At 43.2% G+C, this 18,908-nt stretch overlaps 1 protein-coding gene across 1 annotated transcript in view; it reads right to left on the minus strand.

The window, feature by feature from the left end:
* Window positions 1-3,265: 3,265 nt before the first annotated feature.
* The window catches only part of kirrel3l (kirre like nephrin family adhesion molecule 3, like), a 48,142-nt gene continuing 32,499 nt past the window's right edge, over window positions 3,266-18,908 (minus strand). Inside the window, exons 4-15 of the mRNA XM_017491293.3 lie at window positions 18,048-18,205; window positions 16,224-16,374; window positions 16,008-16,113; window positions 15,503-15,651; window positions 14,956-15,083; window positions 13,193-13,319; window positions 11,863-11,963; window positions 10,665-10,863; window positions 7,241-7,348; window positions 6,704-6,813; window positions 6,205-6,294; window positions 3,266-4,924 (exon numbers count right to left, since the gene is read on the minus strand). Of these exons, the coding sequence (XP_017346782.1) occupies window positions 4,427-4,924; window positions 6,205-6,294; window positions 6,704-6,813; window positions 7,241-7,348; window positions 10,665-10,863; window positions 11,863-11,963; window positions 13,193-13,319; window positions 14,956-15,083; window positions 15,503-15,651; window positions 16,008-16,113; window positions 16,224-16,374; window positions 18,048-18,205 (1,925 nt within the window). The 3' untranslated portion in view covers window positions 3,266-4,426. The remainder of the gene's footprint in view (window positions 4,925-6,204; window positions 6,295-6,703; window positions 6,814-7,240; window positions 7,349-10,664; window positions 10,864-11,862; window positions 11,964-13,192; window positions 13,320-14,955; window positions 15,084-15,502; window positions 15,652-16,007; window positions 16,114-16,223; window positions 16,375-18,047; window positions 18,206-18,908) is intronic.

An 18,908-nucleotide genomic window follows, 5' to 3' on the forward strand; every position in this document is an offset into this window, starting at 1 on the left:
AGCCTTTAACATATAGTATTGTCAGCAAGTCCTGTAGATTGTGTTTTTTTCTCTTTCCATGCCTTTGGGCATGAATGAATTACATCTCATGCAATTTTAAAGCTTCCGGCAACACAGGAGGGCTGCAAAAGCTTAGCTACCATAGAAGGAAAGATTTTGTTTTCTTGATGGACGATCTGGCCATCTCTATTGTTTACCCACTGTACACCTTTTATAAACACCTGCTTATTAGTGTAAAACATGGTTCCTGTAACCGCTGCCAGCATATAAATATTTAAGTCCTACCTCTGCCTGTGTCGCTGCCCTTCAGCCACTTGTGTATGCTTTATTTGTAGACTTAAACCATTCACTTGTAGATCTAATGTCAGTGTTTGCATTGTGAATTTGATGATGTTGACCTGCACAGCACATAACATCATCCATCACTTATCATAAGCATTATATATATATATGTATATATATATTATTAAATATTATACTATTACATCTCCATTCTGTGCTGTGTTTCTGGATTGCCTCGGTTAATGCAGTTCAGAATGAAATATGAATCGGATGCAAGTGTGGTCTGGCATCATTTTTCACTTGCTAAATGCTGACTGTTGCTTGGTGTCAATCTCAGTCTCCACTGAAAAGCTCAGAGTTGTAGGATTAATTAGATCTAAGAGCATGAGCGAGAAGGGAGACATTATTGAATAATGGCTGCGCTCCAGTCTGTGGACTCGTCTTCCAACTACAGCGCTCAGCAAGTGTGTAAACCAAAGCGTTCGACACTAGCATCAAGGATGCCACATTTTATATGTTTGGGATTCAATTCAATTTGAGGTGTGTAGCGTCTTCAACCATAAACGGCATCACAAAGCAACTTTGTAGGAATCTGGATGTCGGTTTAGTAAAAAATGATACACTATATGGCCAAAAGTATGTGGATGCCTGACCATGACCCCCAAACGTTTGCCACAAATTTGAAGACGGAATTGTCGAGAATGTCTTTGAATACTTTCTGTCAATTACTTTCTCTTGAAACTTAACATTAATTATACTTTACGTTAATTTCCCATGACTGGAACTCCATGTTAATGCCATGCCTTTGGAATAGGATGTTCAACCAACATGTATACAATAGGTGCCGTGGTCAGGTGTCCACATACTTTTGGCCATATTGTGTATGTTTCGCAGTTCAGTTTAGGCCAATTCATCCAATATTTCAGTATTTTATTTTATGGATGTAATTTACTTTAGAAATAATGTTTGGTTATGGAATAGCAAATGCTAAGGGAGTTTATACACATCAGGGATACCATTATAACCACCTGCCTAATATTGGGTAGGCCTCTCTTATTCATTAACCTGATGAAAGAGTCTATTGCCATTAGGGAATAACGTTGCTGTAAAGGTCCTTCGCTCCCCACACGCATAAATGAGCCTTGGCCGCCCATGACCCTGTTGCAGGTTTACCGGTTGTCCTTCCTTGCACCACTTTTGGTAGGTACTAACCACTGCATACCAGGAACATCTCACACCTCACCTGCCATTTTGGAGATGCTCTGATCCAGTCATCTAGCCAGCACAATTTGGCCCAAAGTTGCTCAGATTCTTACGCTCGCCAATCATTCCTCCTTCCAACATATCAACTTTGAGAACTGACCGTCTACCTAATATATCCCACCACATGACAGGTGCCACTGTAATAAGATAGTTATTCACTTTACCTGTCACTGGTTTTAATGTCATGGCTGATCGGTGTATGTTTATACATGTTTAAATGCATTATATTTCATCGCATACCTTGATTAACATACCTTGATTAACAACAGCTCTGACAGTAGTACCAACTGTGACTCAGTCACAGGTTTATATGAACACACTTGTTATAATACGTTATTGTTTCTACAGTAGCACTTACTGCACACAGGGACTTGTATGGTGTACGAGAGAGAGTGAGGAAAAAAAGAGGCTGGTGAGGGAACGACTGTTAGCTGCTATATTTGCCCTGCAGCTCTTGCCTGGTTTCCCACTGAATCTAAGCAGGGTTGAGCCTGGCCAGTACCTGGATGGGAGACCTCCTGGGGAAAACTAAAGTTGCTGATGGAAGTGGCATTAGTGAGGCCAGCAGGGGGCGCTCACCACGTGGTCTCTGTGGGTCCTAATGCCCCAGTATAGTAGTGTGGACACTATACTGTAACAGTACATGTATGTAAAAACGTCTTTCAGATGAGATGTTAAAGCGAAGTCCTGACTCTCTGTGGTCATTAATAATCCCAAGACACTTCTTATAAAAGAGTAGGGGTATAACCCCGGTGTCTTGGAGAAATTCCCCCCATTAGACCTTCTCTATCACGGTCCTCTAATGATCTCCATCCATGATTTGGCTACATCACTCTCCTCTCCACCAATCGCTGGTGTGTGGTCGGTGTTCTGGCGGACTATGGCTGCCGTCGCATCATCCAGGTGGATGCTACACACTAGTGGTGGTTTGAGGAGATTTCCTCCATTGAGGAGATACTATTTAAAGCTCTATATAAATCTAAGGGATGTCCCATAACATTAAACATAACTTTAAACGAATAAAAGATATGATATGCTGCTGTTTAATGTTTAACAATGACAGCTAATTTATTTAGCTAGGTATGTAGCTAAATAGGTAGGTAGCTAGGTAGGCATTGGAGGCATAACCCTTTTATTTGTGAAATAAAGGTGATTTGAACATCATTTCAGCACCCGTATCCAGATTTCCAGAGTCCAGTCATAATACAGTTTGACATTTTAAGTGTGTAAAGTTTTCCCAGTGAGAGCTGCTAATTTATTTAACGATTCAGCGACTCGAATAATATTGCCCATTGTATAGAACATCTGACAAAACACTCCAGTCGCAGCTGCTTTTTATTTGAAATGGTTTTATTTAAATATAAATATGTGTACAAAGTTACAAGCAACAATAGCTCATTTTAGCAAGTAAAACCTCAATGCATAATCTTAAAAAAAGAAAAGAAGAAAGAAAGAAAAAAAAGGTTTCTAAAAGAAACACAACCCCAAGAACGATGAAGAACTCAGGCTTACGGGCAGAAAAATGAACTAAAATTGCTGTGTTAACATAAAACAAATCAAATCAAATGAGAGATATATTGATATGCATTCATAATATAAATGTACTTTACAGTTGAGCAGCTTACACACTGTACATTAAGGCTTATATAAAGTATAAAAATAAAGACAAGCAATGTGTTTTTCAGCACAGTTCACTTTGTGAATTTACTCCACCCCCCACCCCCACCCCCAATGGAAATCACTCAGGCCCGAAGAAAAAAAATGGCAGTACGGGAACCCGGTCATCGGGATTACCACGATCCAATGGCATTAGGTGCAGTAAAGCAATGTCTCACACAAGGAATGGACATGGAAAGAAACGCTCGATACGTTCACATAGACACGTCATCTGCATGCAACAGACAAGAGGATAGGGCTTTCCCCGGAATTTGTACACTCGTTTACCAGGAGCATTGTGTTCTACCTTTTTATCGTGTGTAAACATGGTGGAGATACTTGATTGTATCGCTTCACACAGAACGACTCAGCCTGCACTTTCTTTCGTAAAAATCACAGTCGATAAACTATTACTGCATCTCGATTTCGCAGTTTCAGATTGCCACCAGCTTCTCAATACACCCGAGGTACCTTTCATTTGCACCCCAAAACCAATAACATGCCGTTTTGGGGGTGCAAAAACACGCCTCTTGTGTTTGGGTTGCATCTTCATTAGGGCTTCATCTCTCTTTGTTTGGTTTATCAGAGGAAAAAAAATGCAACTAAAGTGCATCTCCTTCCTTCATTACATACTGTTATTTTCAGGAAGTCTGTTGTTTTTTTTTCCCGTCTTCTTCTTCAGAAATTCCCCGACAGCAGATGAAGCTTTCATAAAAGAGCCACAACTTCCACCAGTTTGTCCCAGTTTATCTGTGAATTCCTAATGTAGTTCAGTCCTCATGTCAACAACACACACAATGTGCTTACGATTCCTTCAGCATGCCAGCACGAGACTTTTTTATTTTTTCATTCTTTTTTTTTTTTTTTTTTGTTGATTGTGGTCCAGCGTAACATCATTAGCTTCTCATTTACAAAAGTTAGTTCATTTGTTCAGTCTATGAGTCCTATCACAGACCACTAGGAGATGCCGAAGCGTCCTCACGTGCCCGTCTCCGTAATAAGTGAGATTACAAAATGATGGCATTCATTCACCAGAAGTTCAGCTAGTAGACAAAGCTAAACACAATTAAATTAGCTTAGACAGTCCAGAGGTGACTCGTAAATGAGAGCAGAATGGTCATCCTTTCTCAAGAACGACCGATCGAACCTGACTCCCAACGCGCACTTCAAATTGAGGGAAAAGTCCTTCGTTGATCAAACTTGGCACCCTCTGGAAGTCTGGTGCTCACACGTGAGTCTGCATGCGCTGCTGGGACGGCCGTCCGTAGTCGGACTGCTGCGAGGATGCGTAGGAGAAGCGGGACGACCCGGACACTTTGCCAGCTTGATCTGATTGCTCAAATGTGTCCACTTTGTCAAAGGAGGCGGGTTTGACGTAGCTGGTGAAGGCGCGGCTATAGGTATTGGGCAGGTACAGCGGGTCCTGTGGGTACATTGTGGGAGTCGTTTGCTGTTGCGGCTGCGGTTGTTGTTGTTGTTGCTGTTGCTGTTGTTGCTGTGGTTGTTGCTCATAAGTGGTTCGGGTGGCGGGAGTGGTGGCGTAGCGGTTGGAGAAGTCATAGACACGTGGCTGGGTGGTGTTCTGGCTGTACAGTGGGCCTGGAGATGGAAGCTGACACGGTGTGTAGACGGGCCGTGAGGTTGGGACGAACTCGGAAAAGCCGGTGCGGGCGACATGGCGGTCATCATGACCTCGGACGTTGTAGTAGCCATTCGTGGGATCCTGAGTGGAGAATAAAGATGGCATGGATATGAAGAACAAAATCGGTAAGTAACCACATTCAACAATACTTTAGTAGCCAACCCTCTAATGTAGTACATTATTCCTGTAAGAAGGAATTCTATCCAAAATGTCCAACATCTCAAGAAACTCTGCATTTATAAACAGAGCCTGGCGTTTATACGTCTTTAATTTTAGTACTTGACGCATAATCCGTGCATGAATTAGTCCAGGAATTGGCCTTGAGAAACAGGACATGTAGGACTTTGTGCAAGCGAAATCCTCGTAAAGCTGTAGAAGGTGAGATTTTTTATTGATAATCAAACTTCATAGATGTTTGACATGCATGTAAGAAATGAAACGCTTGGGGGCTTGCTGTTATAGGGAAACAATCAACAGCAAGGTGGTATAACGCAGTGACGTGAAGCATAATTAGCATTACAACCCTGATTAGTTTCCAATAACAGCGCATCACTCTCAGAGTGACTGTTATTGACAAATTAAATCAGCACATCCTGACCAATCAGAATCGAGAATGAGAGGGTAGATTCGTTCTTTCTCCTCTTCCGTGCATGTGGAGGGCTTGGTGAGATTGCTGGTCTTTTAGGGCCTGGGATTTGAGCTCCTCGGTTAATAAATGGACATAAATGATTAAATTAGTAATTGCCTGCTCATTTATTTCATTCTGACGAGCATGTCTGCTGTGCTGGAAATGATCCACCACTCCAATATTATCTGGTCAGCAGTGGTCCTGTGGTGAGCTTGCCGTTCACTGACGGACAGTCCAATTGAGTACGAGTCATGTACCTAGATATATTTTTGATAAGTTCTAGAGTAGTGCACATTTTAACAGCAATGACGCTCAATCATATCACTGTTAACAACTACACTCTTGCAATTGTGGAACCCCACAGAGCCAGCATATTAGATTCTGAAAGATCTCAGAATAATAAAATATCATCTGGTTTCACCTCCTACAGCTTCAGAAGCACTTTTGCTCTATTGTGAGGTGTCCTGTTTCTAAAGAAAAGTGTAAAATCTTGTATTAGACTGTGGATCATCCCAGAGTTTGTTCCATCCTCCATCTCTGTGTAGGTGTGTTTTGTCTGAGTGGAGCAATACTTCACTGAACATGGCAGTGCAATGCATATTTACATGTTGCATTTGTTTAGGTAACTTTTTTCTTTCGATCTGCACCGTACAGTTACATTAAACTGAACAACTACGTTTGCCACCTGACTAGTCAGACATGTTACTAATAAAAGCATTTATAAGAACCTTGCCTTAATATCTGATCTTTCATCATCTTCCTCCTCCAGTAGATCGCTGTGCTCGGTACGTGACGTCCCGGGAGACTCGCTGCTGTTGGGAGCCTGATAGAAATGAAGCACACACACACACGCAAACACACACACACACACAGGTTGGTTACACACTGCTATACACACACACACACACATACACACCCTGCTGCAAGCCAGCTGAGCTCTCATTAGGATGCTCATACTGTGAGTGTGCCCAAGCATAAAGTCTTCAAACAGCTCAAATACTAAAAAAACATATTAGGGTCAAGTTTGTGTGATACTTTCTCCTACATGTTCCAAAACAACCAGAACAACATTTAAAAAAAATAATAATAATAGTAAAAATATTTATGTAAATAAATAAATTTATATATATGTGTGTGTGTGTGTGTGTGTGTATATGTATATGTGTATATATGTGTGTGTACTTATTCTGTATATATAATGGATTTAATGCAAAGCTATTAGAGATGCTCACCATCGGCTCCTTCACGTCCTCCTCGTCATCATTCCCACGGGCTGCGTTGTGGTCACTGTGTACTATCTGCACGCGGATGTCACTCTTGGATAGGCGTGTCCCCTTTTTACCTACAAGCAGAGAGAGAGAGAGAGAGAGAGAGAGATTGAGAGAGATTGAGATTGATTAATGATGGGAACATCTTTACAAAGCACTTTCTATATAGAAGGGCAATGAGGTGAGTGATCGATACTTTTACTGATCAGTTTTGTTTCAATGATTGAAAAAAAAAAAAAGATTTGAAGGTCTTTGAGAGCTTAAAATCTTCATTTGTGTCAGCTTTGAAAGTTTTAATACTAACGTGTGCTGCTTTCACATGCTGCCAACATCACTGGGTGACATTTTATGACATGCACCGATCACTTGTAGTGAATCTGCTATCATACAAAAACTATTCAGTTTGTATTGATTCTTTTTCCAGAATAAATGTGGGTTTTTATTTGGTTTTTTTTTTTTTCCGTTTTAGTATTGGACACAAATCTTTACTCATGACCTCACCTTTAGCAGCATGGCGGCAGCAGATGGACGCCAGGGTGATGACGCAAACGATGAAAACACATCCGCCTCCAACAGACGATCCGATGATGATGAGCAAGGGCAGTGCTTCTGCAACAGAATTAGAAGCGCGACGTCAATCATGAACTCACGCGCGGAGAAACGCGTTCACCGACTGACAGCCGGGCCAGCGCGTAAAGGCAACTCTCTTTCACAGAACTGCAAAGTCCATTTATTTCACCAGCTCGCCCTTTTAAATCGTAATTGATTTTTACACAGGGTCACGTTTCTCTAATGCCAAATCAGCCTTGAGATGTTGAAAAATGTTAAGAATGATTGCGTTTCACTACAGATGCGTGGACGCGACCTCTAGCGAGTCTTGTCTTATTCTCCGGAGGCTCTGGAGTGATCTACGCTACTGGCCAGTACGCTTCGAAACAGTCAGTGTTACTGTCACTGCTCATAGCTCTGGATATAGAAATTCATCCAGCGTGGCGTTCCCGAGCCTGGAGAATTTTCTTTAATCTCAGCTGGAAGAGGGCTAACCAGGCTTGACGCGTACCAAGTCGCCTGACGCTAATCTAATTAGAGATTGCAGGAGATATAGCGTCGCTCGCTGTATTTCTCCTGAGACACACTTCTTCTGCCTTGATGCAAATTGCACACAAGGACCTCGTTTCCACTGTCTTCGACGACTGACTACTATACGCTCAGCCTTATTTAAACAAACCGAGGCCCCCGGTGCAGGAGGAGCGACGAGCCGAGGCCCAGCCGAGAGGTACGCAGGGACACCCAGCAGCTCCTGAATCAAATTAATCTAGGCTCCAAATCTATAGCTGTGTTATGGGGCAGATGTATTCATTAAGCACTCCATCTCCTGATTAAATGATATTGATTTGCCGGAGTATAATTAAGATAAGCGAACTACTGGAGGGTTTTTTTTTTTTTTATCTGTTGGTGTGGAGCTGACTCTGGAGAAGGGCCTGTCACGAATCAGCCAGGATAAAAGGCAGAGAAAAAGGAGCTTCATGCAGCTGGACGTAATAAATGAAACCATTACATTATCCCAATACACTTTGTGTAGCCATTTGAGCACAAATTTTGGCTCTTCTTTCTGTACTGTACTAAATGTCAGAATAATATGCCAGCAGTGGCGTATGATTTTATATGAGGCCAAATCATACCCACACACACCCACACACACATACACACACACACACATTTGTCTTACTGTAATTGTGAGGACCTTCTTCTGACAACAGTATTAACACACGTAACCTCTGGAACTAAAAGGGAACCTTTTGTCTCTTTTAGTTTTTGAAATAAAAGCTGCAGTGTTTGTATAAATAAATAAATAAATAAATAAATCATTTTTGTCGAATGTCGTATTTAAAACCGTATTTCTCCTTTAATGTTTTTTTTTTCCCCCTCAGTCAAAAATATCGTTACTAAGCTATTCATTGGTCTCAATGGTTGTTCAAGTGCTTTCACTTTATTTTATATTCATCCCTGGTCATTGTAATGGTATTATCACTATTGTAATGGTATCCTATACACTATCATCTCTGGGAGTTTTGACTCTCCACTGCTCTTTAGCGCTCTAATCTACATCTGGATTTCTGTGAAACTACTTCGTGACCGTGTCAGTTGTTTAAAAAAAAAAAAAAAAAAAAAAAAACGTTATACAAATCCTCCTTTTCTGTTCAAGCTGCAATCTGAAAGCAACCTCCACAGCGGCCATGTTCACATTCGGAGCTGTCTTTCTCCTACAGTATTCATGTCTCTGATGAACGTGATCAGTATGCATCCCAATCATTCCAAGGTCTTTAGACCAAATGCGTTTAACAAAACTCAGCCTCTGGTTAAAAGCCTATGTTAAAGATCTTTGCATCATTTTATCCTTTTTCATCATCTCTGCTCTCTTTTAGCCCAAGATCAAACAAAATCCTGTCTCGAGTACTAAACAGTACGCTATGTCGGAATATTACCAACCTAAGGTTTCGGAGTTTCTTTTCTTCTTCATATCTTAGCTGCCATTCAGTTTCTTAACAGTTTCTTGCAAAGTTGAATATTAAGTTGAAAAGAAAAGTCTCAAAAGAAAAACGTTCCCTCTTTCCATCCTCAGCTCTTTCCTGTTTTACCACGACGTATAATATTTCCGAAAGCTTAAGAATTTACTATAACGGTTTAGTGTACATCTTTGCTCTTATAATTAGTCAATTATTTATGAATATGTATGAGTATGCAAATTAGATATTTGAAAAAGAGGCCCCTATCCTCTTGTGGCCACAACTGCACCCCTTTCCTCACACCACCCTGATTATACAAAGCTCTAATTTAGTTTAAATACATTGTCCTTCCCATTTAATACAAAAAATATAGTGAAACCTTGATCAAAAACATACAGCTGTCAGAATATAACCACTTATGCACTCAGAGATTCTTTGCTTCTCCATACTTCCAGTTTCTCACATGCTTTTATTACATAACGGTCAAAGCTATGCTTCAGTTTCAAAGCAAGTCTTAAATCTTTCCATGTATTCCATCCTTATTTCATTTATCATTTAACAAAACAGAAAGTGAAACAAAGATGAAAAAGGGCCTGTATTGAAGGAACCCAGACCATGTTTTAATAAGCCTTGTAACATTTTTTGAATATACAAAAAAACAAATAAAATAAAATACTTGCAATGGTTTAGGAGCATCTCTTCGTCTTCACTCGTATAATTAATTCAAGGATTGATGAATATGCATGAGTATTCAAATTTAACAAAAAGGCCCCATGCCCTCCTGTGGCCCCAGCCAACCGCATCCCCTCCTCCCACTCTGATTAAATGATCCTTAGAGTAAAAACCTGTCCCTTTCTCTTTAAGCCAAAGATCAAACTAAATCCAATCTTGAGTACGAAACAGTATGTCAGAACCTTACCACCTGCAGTTTCAGGGTTTCTTTGCTTCTCCTTATCTTAGTTGCCTTCTACTTTCATACATCGTTTTATTACAAATGTGCAAAGCTGAGCTTCAGTTTAAAAGCATGTCTTAAAGCTTGCCGTCTTTTTCATCCTCGTTTCTTTCCCCTTTTTACCAGAACAGAACGTGAAATAAAGATCTAAAAGGCCTGTTTTAAAGTAACCCCGAACATGTTTTAAATCTCAATGAGTCATTTAGTACTTTTGAACACTACTGGAAAATGGTTTAGGACCATCTCTATATATTCACTGTTCTAATTAAAGCCAGGATTTATGAATATGCATGAGTATGCAAATGCTGTGTTTTTGCAATCCCGACCACACCCCCTCCTCGCACCACCCTCCATTTATGACTTTTCCCTATTTAGCACAAAGAAAAAGAAAAAGTGAAGCCCTGATTAAAAGCTTGACGTAGAGTCCGTCGTCATTCTGTTCTCCTCTCACTGTTCCTTCCCTCACCTTGTTCTTTGAGCGTGACGAGCACCGTGCCCGTTCCGAAGCGGTTCCACGCCGTGCAGTTGTATCTCAGCTGGAAATCTTGAGCCAGCGTCTCGGACAGGACGAGGGAGGACAGGACGCCGCGGTCGCTGTTCACCGTCTGTACTGAGAAACGGCCCGAGGAACCAGAGGACAAGCTCACGTCCCCGAACGTCCACACCTGAGGACAGATGGCACATAGAGTCAGACTTACCATTTAGTACATGAACATTAAAATCAAGGTTAATGAGTTAATTAGGTAGAGTTATAGCTTGTGCTTATTATTCACTCCGCTTTGGGCTAAGTATCTAACACTCATACTAATGGACTTTACCATTGTTTAAAGCTCTGCAACATTGTCCGTTTTTATAGATAACCGTGTCATACAATGTCAAAAACCGCACAGGCAAGTCTGTTCGAGTTACTGAACTACCTGACATTTTGAGGCGAGTGTGTGATGATTTCTTTTATTTATCGATTTATTTATTTATTTATTTTAAGTCAGACTTGTCTTGTCTGAACGATTGCATTCGAGGCAAAGGGGAAAGTGTGTAAATGGGATTTTTATTTATTTATTTATTTTGCCAAAGAGACAAGAAGATCTTTTTCAGGTGAGAAGATTCTCTTTCTTCTTGTTATTGTTCCTTTCCGTGCTGTGAATCTGTTTACACATTCAGCGTTCATCCTCTTTCTGCTCATGTTTCCTCTCTCTCTCTTTCTCTTTCTCTATCTCGCTCCACCACAGACTCTAATTATCCTGCAATGGCAGGAGGTGAACTACAGAAGTGACCTCCTCATCCGGCAGCATCCAACTGAGCTGCGTGTGTGGGTGGGTGGGTGGGTGGGTGGGTGGGGGTGTGTGTGTGTGTGTGTGTGTGTGTGTGTGTGTGTGTGTGTGTGTGTGTGTGTGTAATGCACAAAACAGAATCAGACAGCGAGAGAGAAAGAACACAGAAGAGTTTCAGTTTAGATCTTGCCGGGAGGTTGAATCCTGCCACGTGATATACACATGGGCACACACACCTCACGCATACGCTCACACATACAGGAAGACATGGAGGAAAAGCTTGTCAAGACTGTGTGAGTGTAAGATCCCTAACAAGCGCACACACACACACACACACACACACACACACACACACACACACACACAAACACACACACTGGGAGGAGAACTCACTATTTTGTCAGGAGGAGGGCTGCTGCCCACCAGACACTCCAGCTTTCCTTTGGCATGTTTGACAGCCTGCTGCGTAGCCTCAGCCGTGATGATCGGTGGACCTGCAGAGATGGAGAGATAGAGAGTGGGAGAGATGATGAGAGAGAGTAGGCAAAAGTTTGTACGAGTGTGAGAGATAACCGACAACCACAGAAAAGGTGTCTGTGTGTACGTGTATGAAAACATGAGCAGCTCTGAACGAACGTGCTTTAAGTCTCCGGATCAAAAAAATGGGCGTGTCTTTGAGCCAGTGGGTGTGTCTGAAACAGAACGCACTGTTGGCGCTGTCTCATAAGATCAGTGTTTTAGCTACGACATGTATGGTTTATGAAGCGGGAATACATCGTTGCCAAAGATTTCTACAGTCTACTCAAGAATTATTGGCACCCTTCATGAAAAGTGAGCAAAAATGACTAATGCATATAAGGATATTTTGAGATGGAGATGGCAACCTGGATTTGGATTTAAATATCCTGGTACTTCGGATAATTCCTGCCGGCAATTTTCATAAATGCCACTTGATTACCAGCCACAAGTCAAAGCCTCAGTAGTTTATACGTGGTGAGTTCGAAATTTCCAAGTAGGCCGTTCTGCTTTTTTTCCACAGGAAAAATTCTGATTTTGGTTTCATCCGACCAATTTTTTTTTTTTTTTTTACTGTTCTATTTACAAATGTCAAATAGCTGTTGCAGAGTTGCCAACATTGCCAACAAGAAAATCCTAGCAGATAGAGGATAGAGTGGGGGGAAAAACTGAATTTTACCACAAAAACCCTGTTATGGTTTATCCCTGTAACAGCGTATATGATAAACAGCCCACTGTACAGCTTTGCCCTTTTGCTTTCTATCTGTAGTTTCCAGGTGGCTTGAATATCACCATAGCAACCGGTCAAAAACTGTAAATGCTACATCTAACCTGTAGATACTGTTTTGGCACCTCTGCTATCTCATAGTTGATCTGTAAGTTTATCCGTTAGGACTTCTAAGAAAGGGAGTTTGAATCCAAGTATCAGCCTCTTGTTTTCTGTTTACTCAGAAGAATGTGTGTGTGTGTGTGTGTGTGTGTGTGTGTGTGTGGGAGGGAGTGAAAAAGGAGCTAGAAGGAGGCAGAATTGTGTGTCTGAGGAGACAGATGTTAAATAATGAGTTTGAAAGAGTTTAACAGACTGAAATAGCCGGTACAGAAAATAACCGTTTCTGATGTCCTCATTGATTTGCGCTCTGGAAATAGCTTTAATGGGTGGTTTGAGAGCTGATGGATGGACAGAGGGAGGAGGAGAGTGAGCCTTTACCATTTACAGTGAGTGTGACGTCTCTTTCTGACACGCCGATCCTCGGTACGATGGCTTTACAGGTGTACGTCCCGGCATCTTCTTGAGTCACGGCCTTTAGGTGGAGTGTGTTGCTGTTGCTGAGCACCTGCGATTCAGGAAGGGCCGCCGTTAGCACTGCTATGAGAATAGGTTACAGAGCTACTGTGCATTATTACTGCTAGGTTTGAAGCTGTTTTCATGGGATATGGCCTGCTTCTTTGGGAAAGACAGGAAAGGAGCCGTGCCAATTTCATGTGGACTGACAGGCACAGAGGCCACACCTACTTAATGTAGACTGACAGGCACAGAGGCCACGCCCACTTCATTGCCACACCTACTTCATGTGAACTGACAGGCATAGATGCCACACCTACTTCATGTGGACTGACAGGCATAGATGCCACACCTACTTCACTGCCACGCCTACTTCACGTGGACTGACAGGCATAGATGTCACACCTACTTCATGTGTACCGACAGGCACACAGGCCACACCTACTTCATTTAGACTGACAGTTGCTCAACCACATCTCCAGGGAACATTTTTATTCAGCTAAATCTGGGCCAAATCTACAGCTATGAATCTAAAATGAGGCTATTGTCTAATATTACTATAATTATCTACATGCAAAATTCCTCCATTTGGACACTCGTTGCATGAACATTTTTATCCCAACATCATTATTTCCATCGGATGTGCACAATCCAATTCAGAAAACAAATAGCCTGCTGTTTATTTCAGTCAGCGCAGCCCTGCGAGGCAATCGTCGCCATAATCGTCTCCTCACTCTGGAGCTGCTAATACCGAGGGGAGAGCTGCGACTGGAGCTGTAATTTCGCCTGCCGCCGTCTTAATTACAGTCTAAAGCATGCCGGCCTCAGTCCTTAGAGCCAGCACATTTCTAATTAAACCTAGCTGCATTTTTCCAGAGTGGGCTTGGCTGCTAGCAGGCGTCCTCTCTCACTAGGCATTCTGGCCTCCGGTGTGTGAGCATCGCGCGCCATGGTACCTCGTTAAAACCCATCAGTCGTTAACCCCCTCCCCCAGCTCTCATCCCTGCCCAACCCCGCTGCACTCAGATTAATCCGTTTAGAACTCCCCTTGATTTTTCACTCGCAGACACTCATCGAATTAGCCAATTAATCCGGATCTAGTGGCGATGAACCAAACACACCCGAGGATGAGCTGATCCCTGCACTTGTACGGGACAGACAGATGGAGGAGGTGTAGCACCGAAATTAGCCGAGCGCTACACTGCAGCCTCTTTGCCCCCACCCCACCTCCCTTTTCGTTTTTGTTCCTTGGTTGCTTTCTCGAGCTCTTTGCAAAATCTTATTAGCCAGCATAAGAGTTGTTCCCGGGAGATATTTGGCTGATGTGTGATGCACAGGCTCTACACCGGGCTCAAAATACCAGAGCTGGCTGACGATAAGCGCGCTCGCTTCTAAAGACATCACACTCGTGTGCAAGGATAATGCCCAAGATAGCAGCGATTTGCTACACGCGTGCGCTTATGAAACTCATCACCCCATTCTGAAGGGGATCAGCTGCCATTAGCTTAGTGTTATCTTCTTAGGCTTCGCATCACGAATCGATACAGACTGTCATCACAACCCTGTTATTAGTCATAAAACAGATGTGCGTTGTTTCAGTGTTAAAAGACGATCGAAAAGCGGGTCCTGGATCCTGAGGACAGAATTAGGATGAAATAAGCAAAGCAATACAAGAATAGTGGTATTACCACGCTCGAGCCCTGTTTGGTCCACGCCAGAGTAAGTGGAGGGTTGCCAGTCCAGGCGCAAGTGAACGCCGCGTCCATGCCTGTGTCCACCGTCTGCGGTTTAGGCTCCGATAACAGCCTGGGACCGACTACAGAGAGAACAAGACAGGGTTCCGTTTTTAAAATAAAATACACACACGCATACAATTACAGCATAAAACACGTTGCCCTATTGACGCCTCCTGAGAACGCAGCTTTTGATGCAATCTGCCTGAAAGCACATTTGCAGTTAGTGATGCCTGTGCGTCTTTAAAGCCAAAGCGTGTTATATTCTAGCTTCACTGCATATACATCAAGTCATCACTGGTGCCAATAGCTACGGAATTTAACTTTCAAATCAAGAGCAATCACGAGGATAACTGCAGAGGATCTCGAGTACAAGCAGCCAGCTATTTGAAACAGCCTTATGAAAGGAAAATTTGATTCCGGAAAATGACATTTGCACAAAGTTTTCGCGCTAGCCAAGACATGTTTAGTGTCACGAGACGTTTGCTGTGCATGCACGTACACTGCACATCCACCAGTGTGCTGACGTTAGTGCTTCCCACAGAGTTGAACACCTCGCAGGACACAGGGTCGGTGAAATACGAGTAGTCCACCGTCACCTCCAGACTGTCCCCTTTGGCCTCGGGGATGGGGACGCCACCTTTAGACCACCTATTGGAGCAGAGACAGAGGATATATTATCCCTAAAGATGATGGTAAAGATGAGACTGGAACTGTTTTATTCAATCGGTATGTTTCTTTTCTGATTTCTGAAATCGACAAGGTCCTAATGAGCAAACCGATAGTCAACCATTTTAGTTTGACCTTCAGTGGTTAACAAGGCATATTGACACTAATCCAAATCCTCTATGTGATTTTATTCCAGTCCTGCTCTGATATGACACTAATCTGGGATTATGCACCATGTGTGTGTGTGTGTGTGTGTGTGTGTGTGTGTGTGTGTGTGTGTGTATGTGTGTCTATATATATATATATATATATATATATATATATATATAATTTTATACCTGTAGCCAATGATCTCCGGGCTGGCGGAGGCTGAGCAGATGAATAGCACTTTGGCTCCTTCCATTACAGTCTGAGGCTGGACGGACAGAGTGACAGAAGGGGGATCTACAACACAACAGCTCTGTGTTACATATGATCTCAAATGCAATGCACGACACTTTTTTTTTTTGTGGTTTTCCCCTCCAAATTTCTCGAACATTCAACAGCGCACTTACGTTGAACGTTAATGGTAATGGAAGTCTGGCGTCCACCCGGGGCGGCTGGGTTTAGGACCCTGCAGGTGTAGGTCCGTCCCGAATCACGGTCATCAGGCACAAGAGGTAACAGGCTGACCGCTGTCTCCCTCTTCCCATCCTCCATCAGAGTCTAAAGGAAAACCAGTACAGATCTAAGCAAACTCCATGATTTCCTCTATGCCTGTCAGTTCCACTAGAGGAGGCGTGGCCTCTGTCAGACAGTTGCATAATTGAGGCGTGGTCTTTGCCTATGTGTCTAAATTGCACAATATTGAATCATTGGCTGCTGTGAGTGTATTCTGTGTATACTCTATATACCGGATTGCCGAGCCTGTATAGAACGAAGAGAGATACACACCCCACTGTCTATACATCACTCTTCAAATGTGATGGATTCAAAGATCCAATAACTCCATTTATCCTATCCTTCCCAAATCTCATCTATAATGCCATCTCCATGAAGCTGTGCGTGTCCTCTGCAGTGTTGAGGATTAGAGCTGGCTTTCCCTCAGCGTGGCAGGTGAGCGTGTGTGTTTAATGATGCCATTTTGCTGCGTGCACATTTTTCCCGGCGAGCCCTCGATCAGCTCTTCCTGCTTCTCATCATCTCTTAAATCTGCTTATTGCGCTTGGCCCGATCGATTCGGCTAAGTGGGGAGAGGAGCGTGAGTTTTGGCAGGGGGCAGCTTTCTGGGTGCGGTGTTAAGACAGTGCAGGGGGATTCTGGGAAATCAGGAGGAGGGGGTGTGGGGGCATTATGGGAAGCTGAGGGGCGGCAAATCGATGCATGAGCCCACTCTCTGGCAGACACACCTCCGGCTCACTTAGAACATTTTTACACTAGATTGAATCGCAATGCTGCTTGTCAACACCCTTTCACTTCAACTCCATCCCCCCCTTTTTTTCCTTCTTTTTCTTTTTAACAGTCCCAGTGCGTTTTTCCTCCCTTTCATCCCGCTTACTCTTCTACTCCTTCACTTTTTTGTTCTTCTTTGTCTTTGTTTGTCTCCCAGTCCCTCCTTGTTTTCCTCTCGTCACTCATCCCTCACTCTGCAGCACTCTTAACCAGGCATCTTTTGCCTTCTTTCACCTTCTATCTCTTCCCCTGGTTTTGCATCTGTATCTTGTATCTTTTTTTTATTATCTCTCTCTCTCTCTCTCTTTTTCTCCTCCGCTTCCCTGCGGCTCCCGCCCTCTTAAGCATGCAGTTTAGTGTCGTTTAGCGTGGTCATAGAGCATGACAAATGTGACACTTTCATGCCCGTTCATGCTCCGCTGACTTCTCCATTGTGTTTCGGCATTGTCGACACCGAATGCTCCCTCTTTCGCTCACTTGCTCTTTCTCTCTGTCTCTTTGCTTTCCTTCTCCCCCTCCCTCCCTCCCTCCCTCCCTCCCTCTCCCCTGCACTCTCTCTTTCTCTGCGCAGAAACTCTGCTGTATCAGATGCTTATGCCTGTCTGCGCTTCAACATGCTCCATTTATGCTGGAGTGCCAGAACATCGGAGGGTGTGTGTGAGACAGAAGGATATTTATAAAGAATAAAAGGGAAGACACAGGAGTGGGGGGGAAGGGCAGGGGCATCACAAAGGAGTGAGGATGGATTGAGTGCAACCGACTGAGACCTAGCAAAAAGACGGCTCAGGGACAGGAATGCATTAGAGCAGCGGAATGAACGAGCGAGAGAGAGAGAAGAAAATATTATTTGATCTTAGAACTTTTAAGCTGGAGGTGAGAAAAGCAGAACGGACAAATAGCTGAAGAGAAAGAGCCAAGAGGCAAGTCGTGACTGTGTGTATGCTCACCTTTGAGTAGATTGCAGTAAGCATGACCTCTCCATCCCTGTACCAGGTGATCTCAGCTGCAGGCTTGGCTCCGGATGCACGGCATGTCAGGTTATGGGGAGCGTGAGCTTTCAGCCGCACCACAGGCCCTCCCTCGACGACAGGGTCCGAAGGTGGCACTGCAAGAACACATCATCGTCAACATCATCATCCTAAACACAATGTTAAATGAAGCGCACAGCCAAAACAATGCCGGCTTCCAAATGTACAGTTTCCCCTTCACTCAAATGTAGTGGATCAGCCAAGCCATATTTGATGCTTAACTGGTAGTACTGGTATTCTGTATATCTTGTTTTCTTTTGAGATTTGTTTTTTCAACTTAAAGCTGAAGAAGTGCACACTGTCAACGAGGATTCTTTGCTACAGATGCCTTCCTATCAAGCGTGAGATTTCATCAGCTTCTAAAAAAAATAAAAATAAATAGAAAAAAACAGTCCATAAACCCGGCGTGTAGGCTGTTTGTGTTGTGAGAGTGTTATATCAGGGCTCACAGGCCAAGGCCTTTTCCCAGCAACGCTGCCGAAACATTCATCACCGGTGGCAAATATCTGACCTATATAGAGCGGGCCGGCTCGGTAAATGGGCCGCGAGATTGAGTTCGGTGCGGAGGAAGGGTAAATCTGCGTTTCTGCGCTTTTAACAAAGTCTCGCATTGTTATTACGACTCCTCGTGCGGCTCTCTTTCATCCAGATCAGTTTATTTATCTGTGCATCCCTAGCCAAGCGAACCAAGCATGCCATCGAGCATACACACCGTCCCTCTTTCTAGTCTTTCAACAAAGCCAATTTCTGGAGCCGTAGCACAATTTGTCAGAGGTCTCT

The sequence above is a fragment of the Ictalurus punctatus genome, chromosome 17 (assembly GCF_001660625.3).
Source record: "Ictalurus punctatus breed USDA103 chromosome 17, Coco_2.0, whole genome shotgun sequence".
Taxonomy (NCBI): domain Eukaryota; kingdom Metazoa; phylum Chordata; class Actinopteri; order Siluriformes; family Ictaluridae; genus Ictalurus; species Ictalurus punctatus.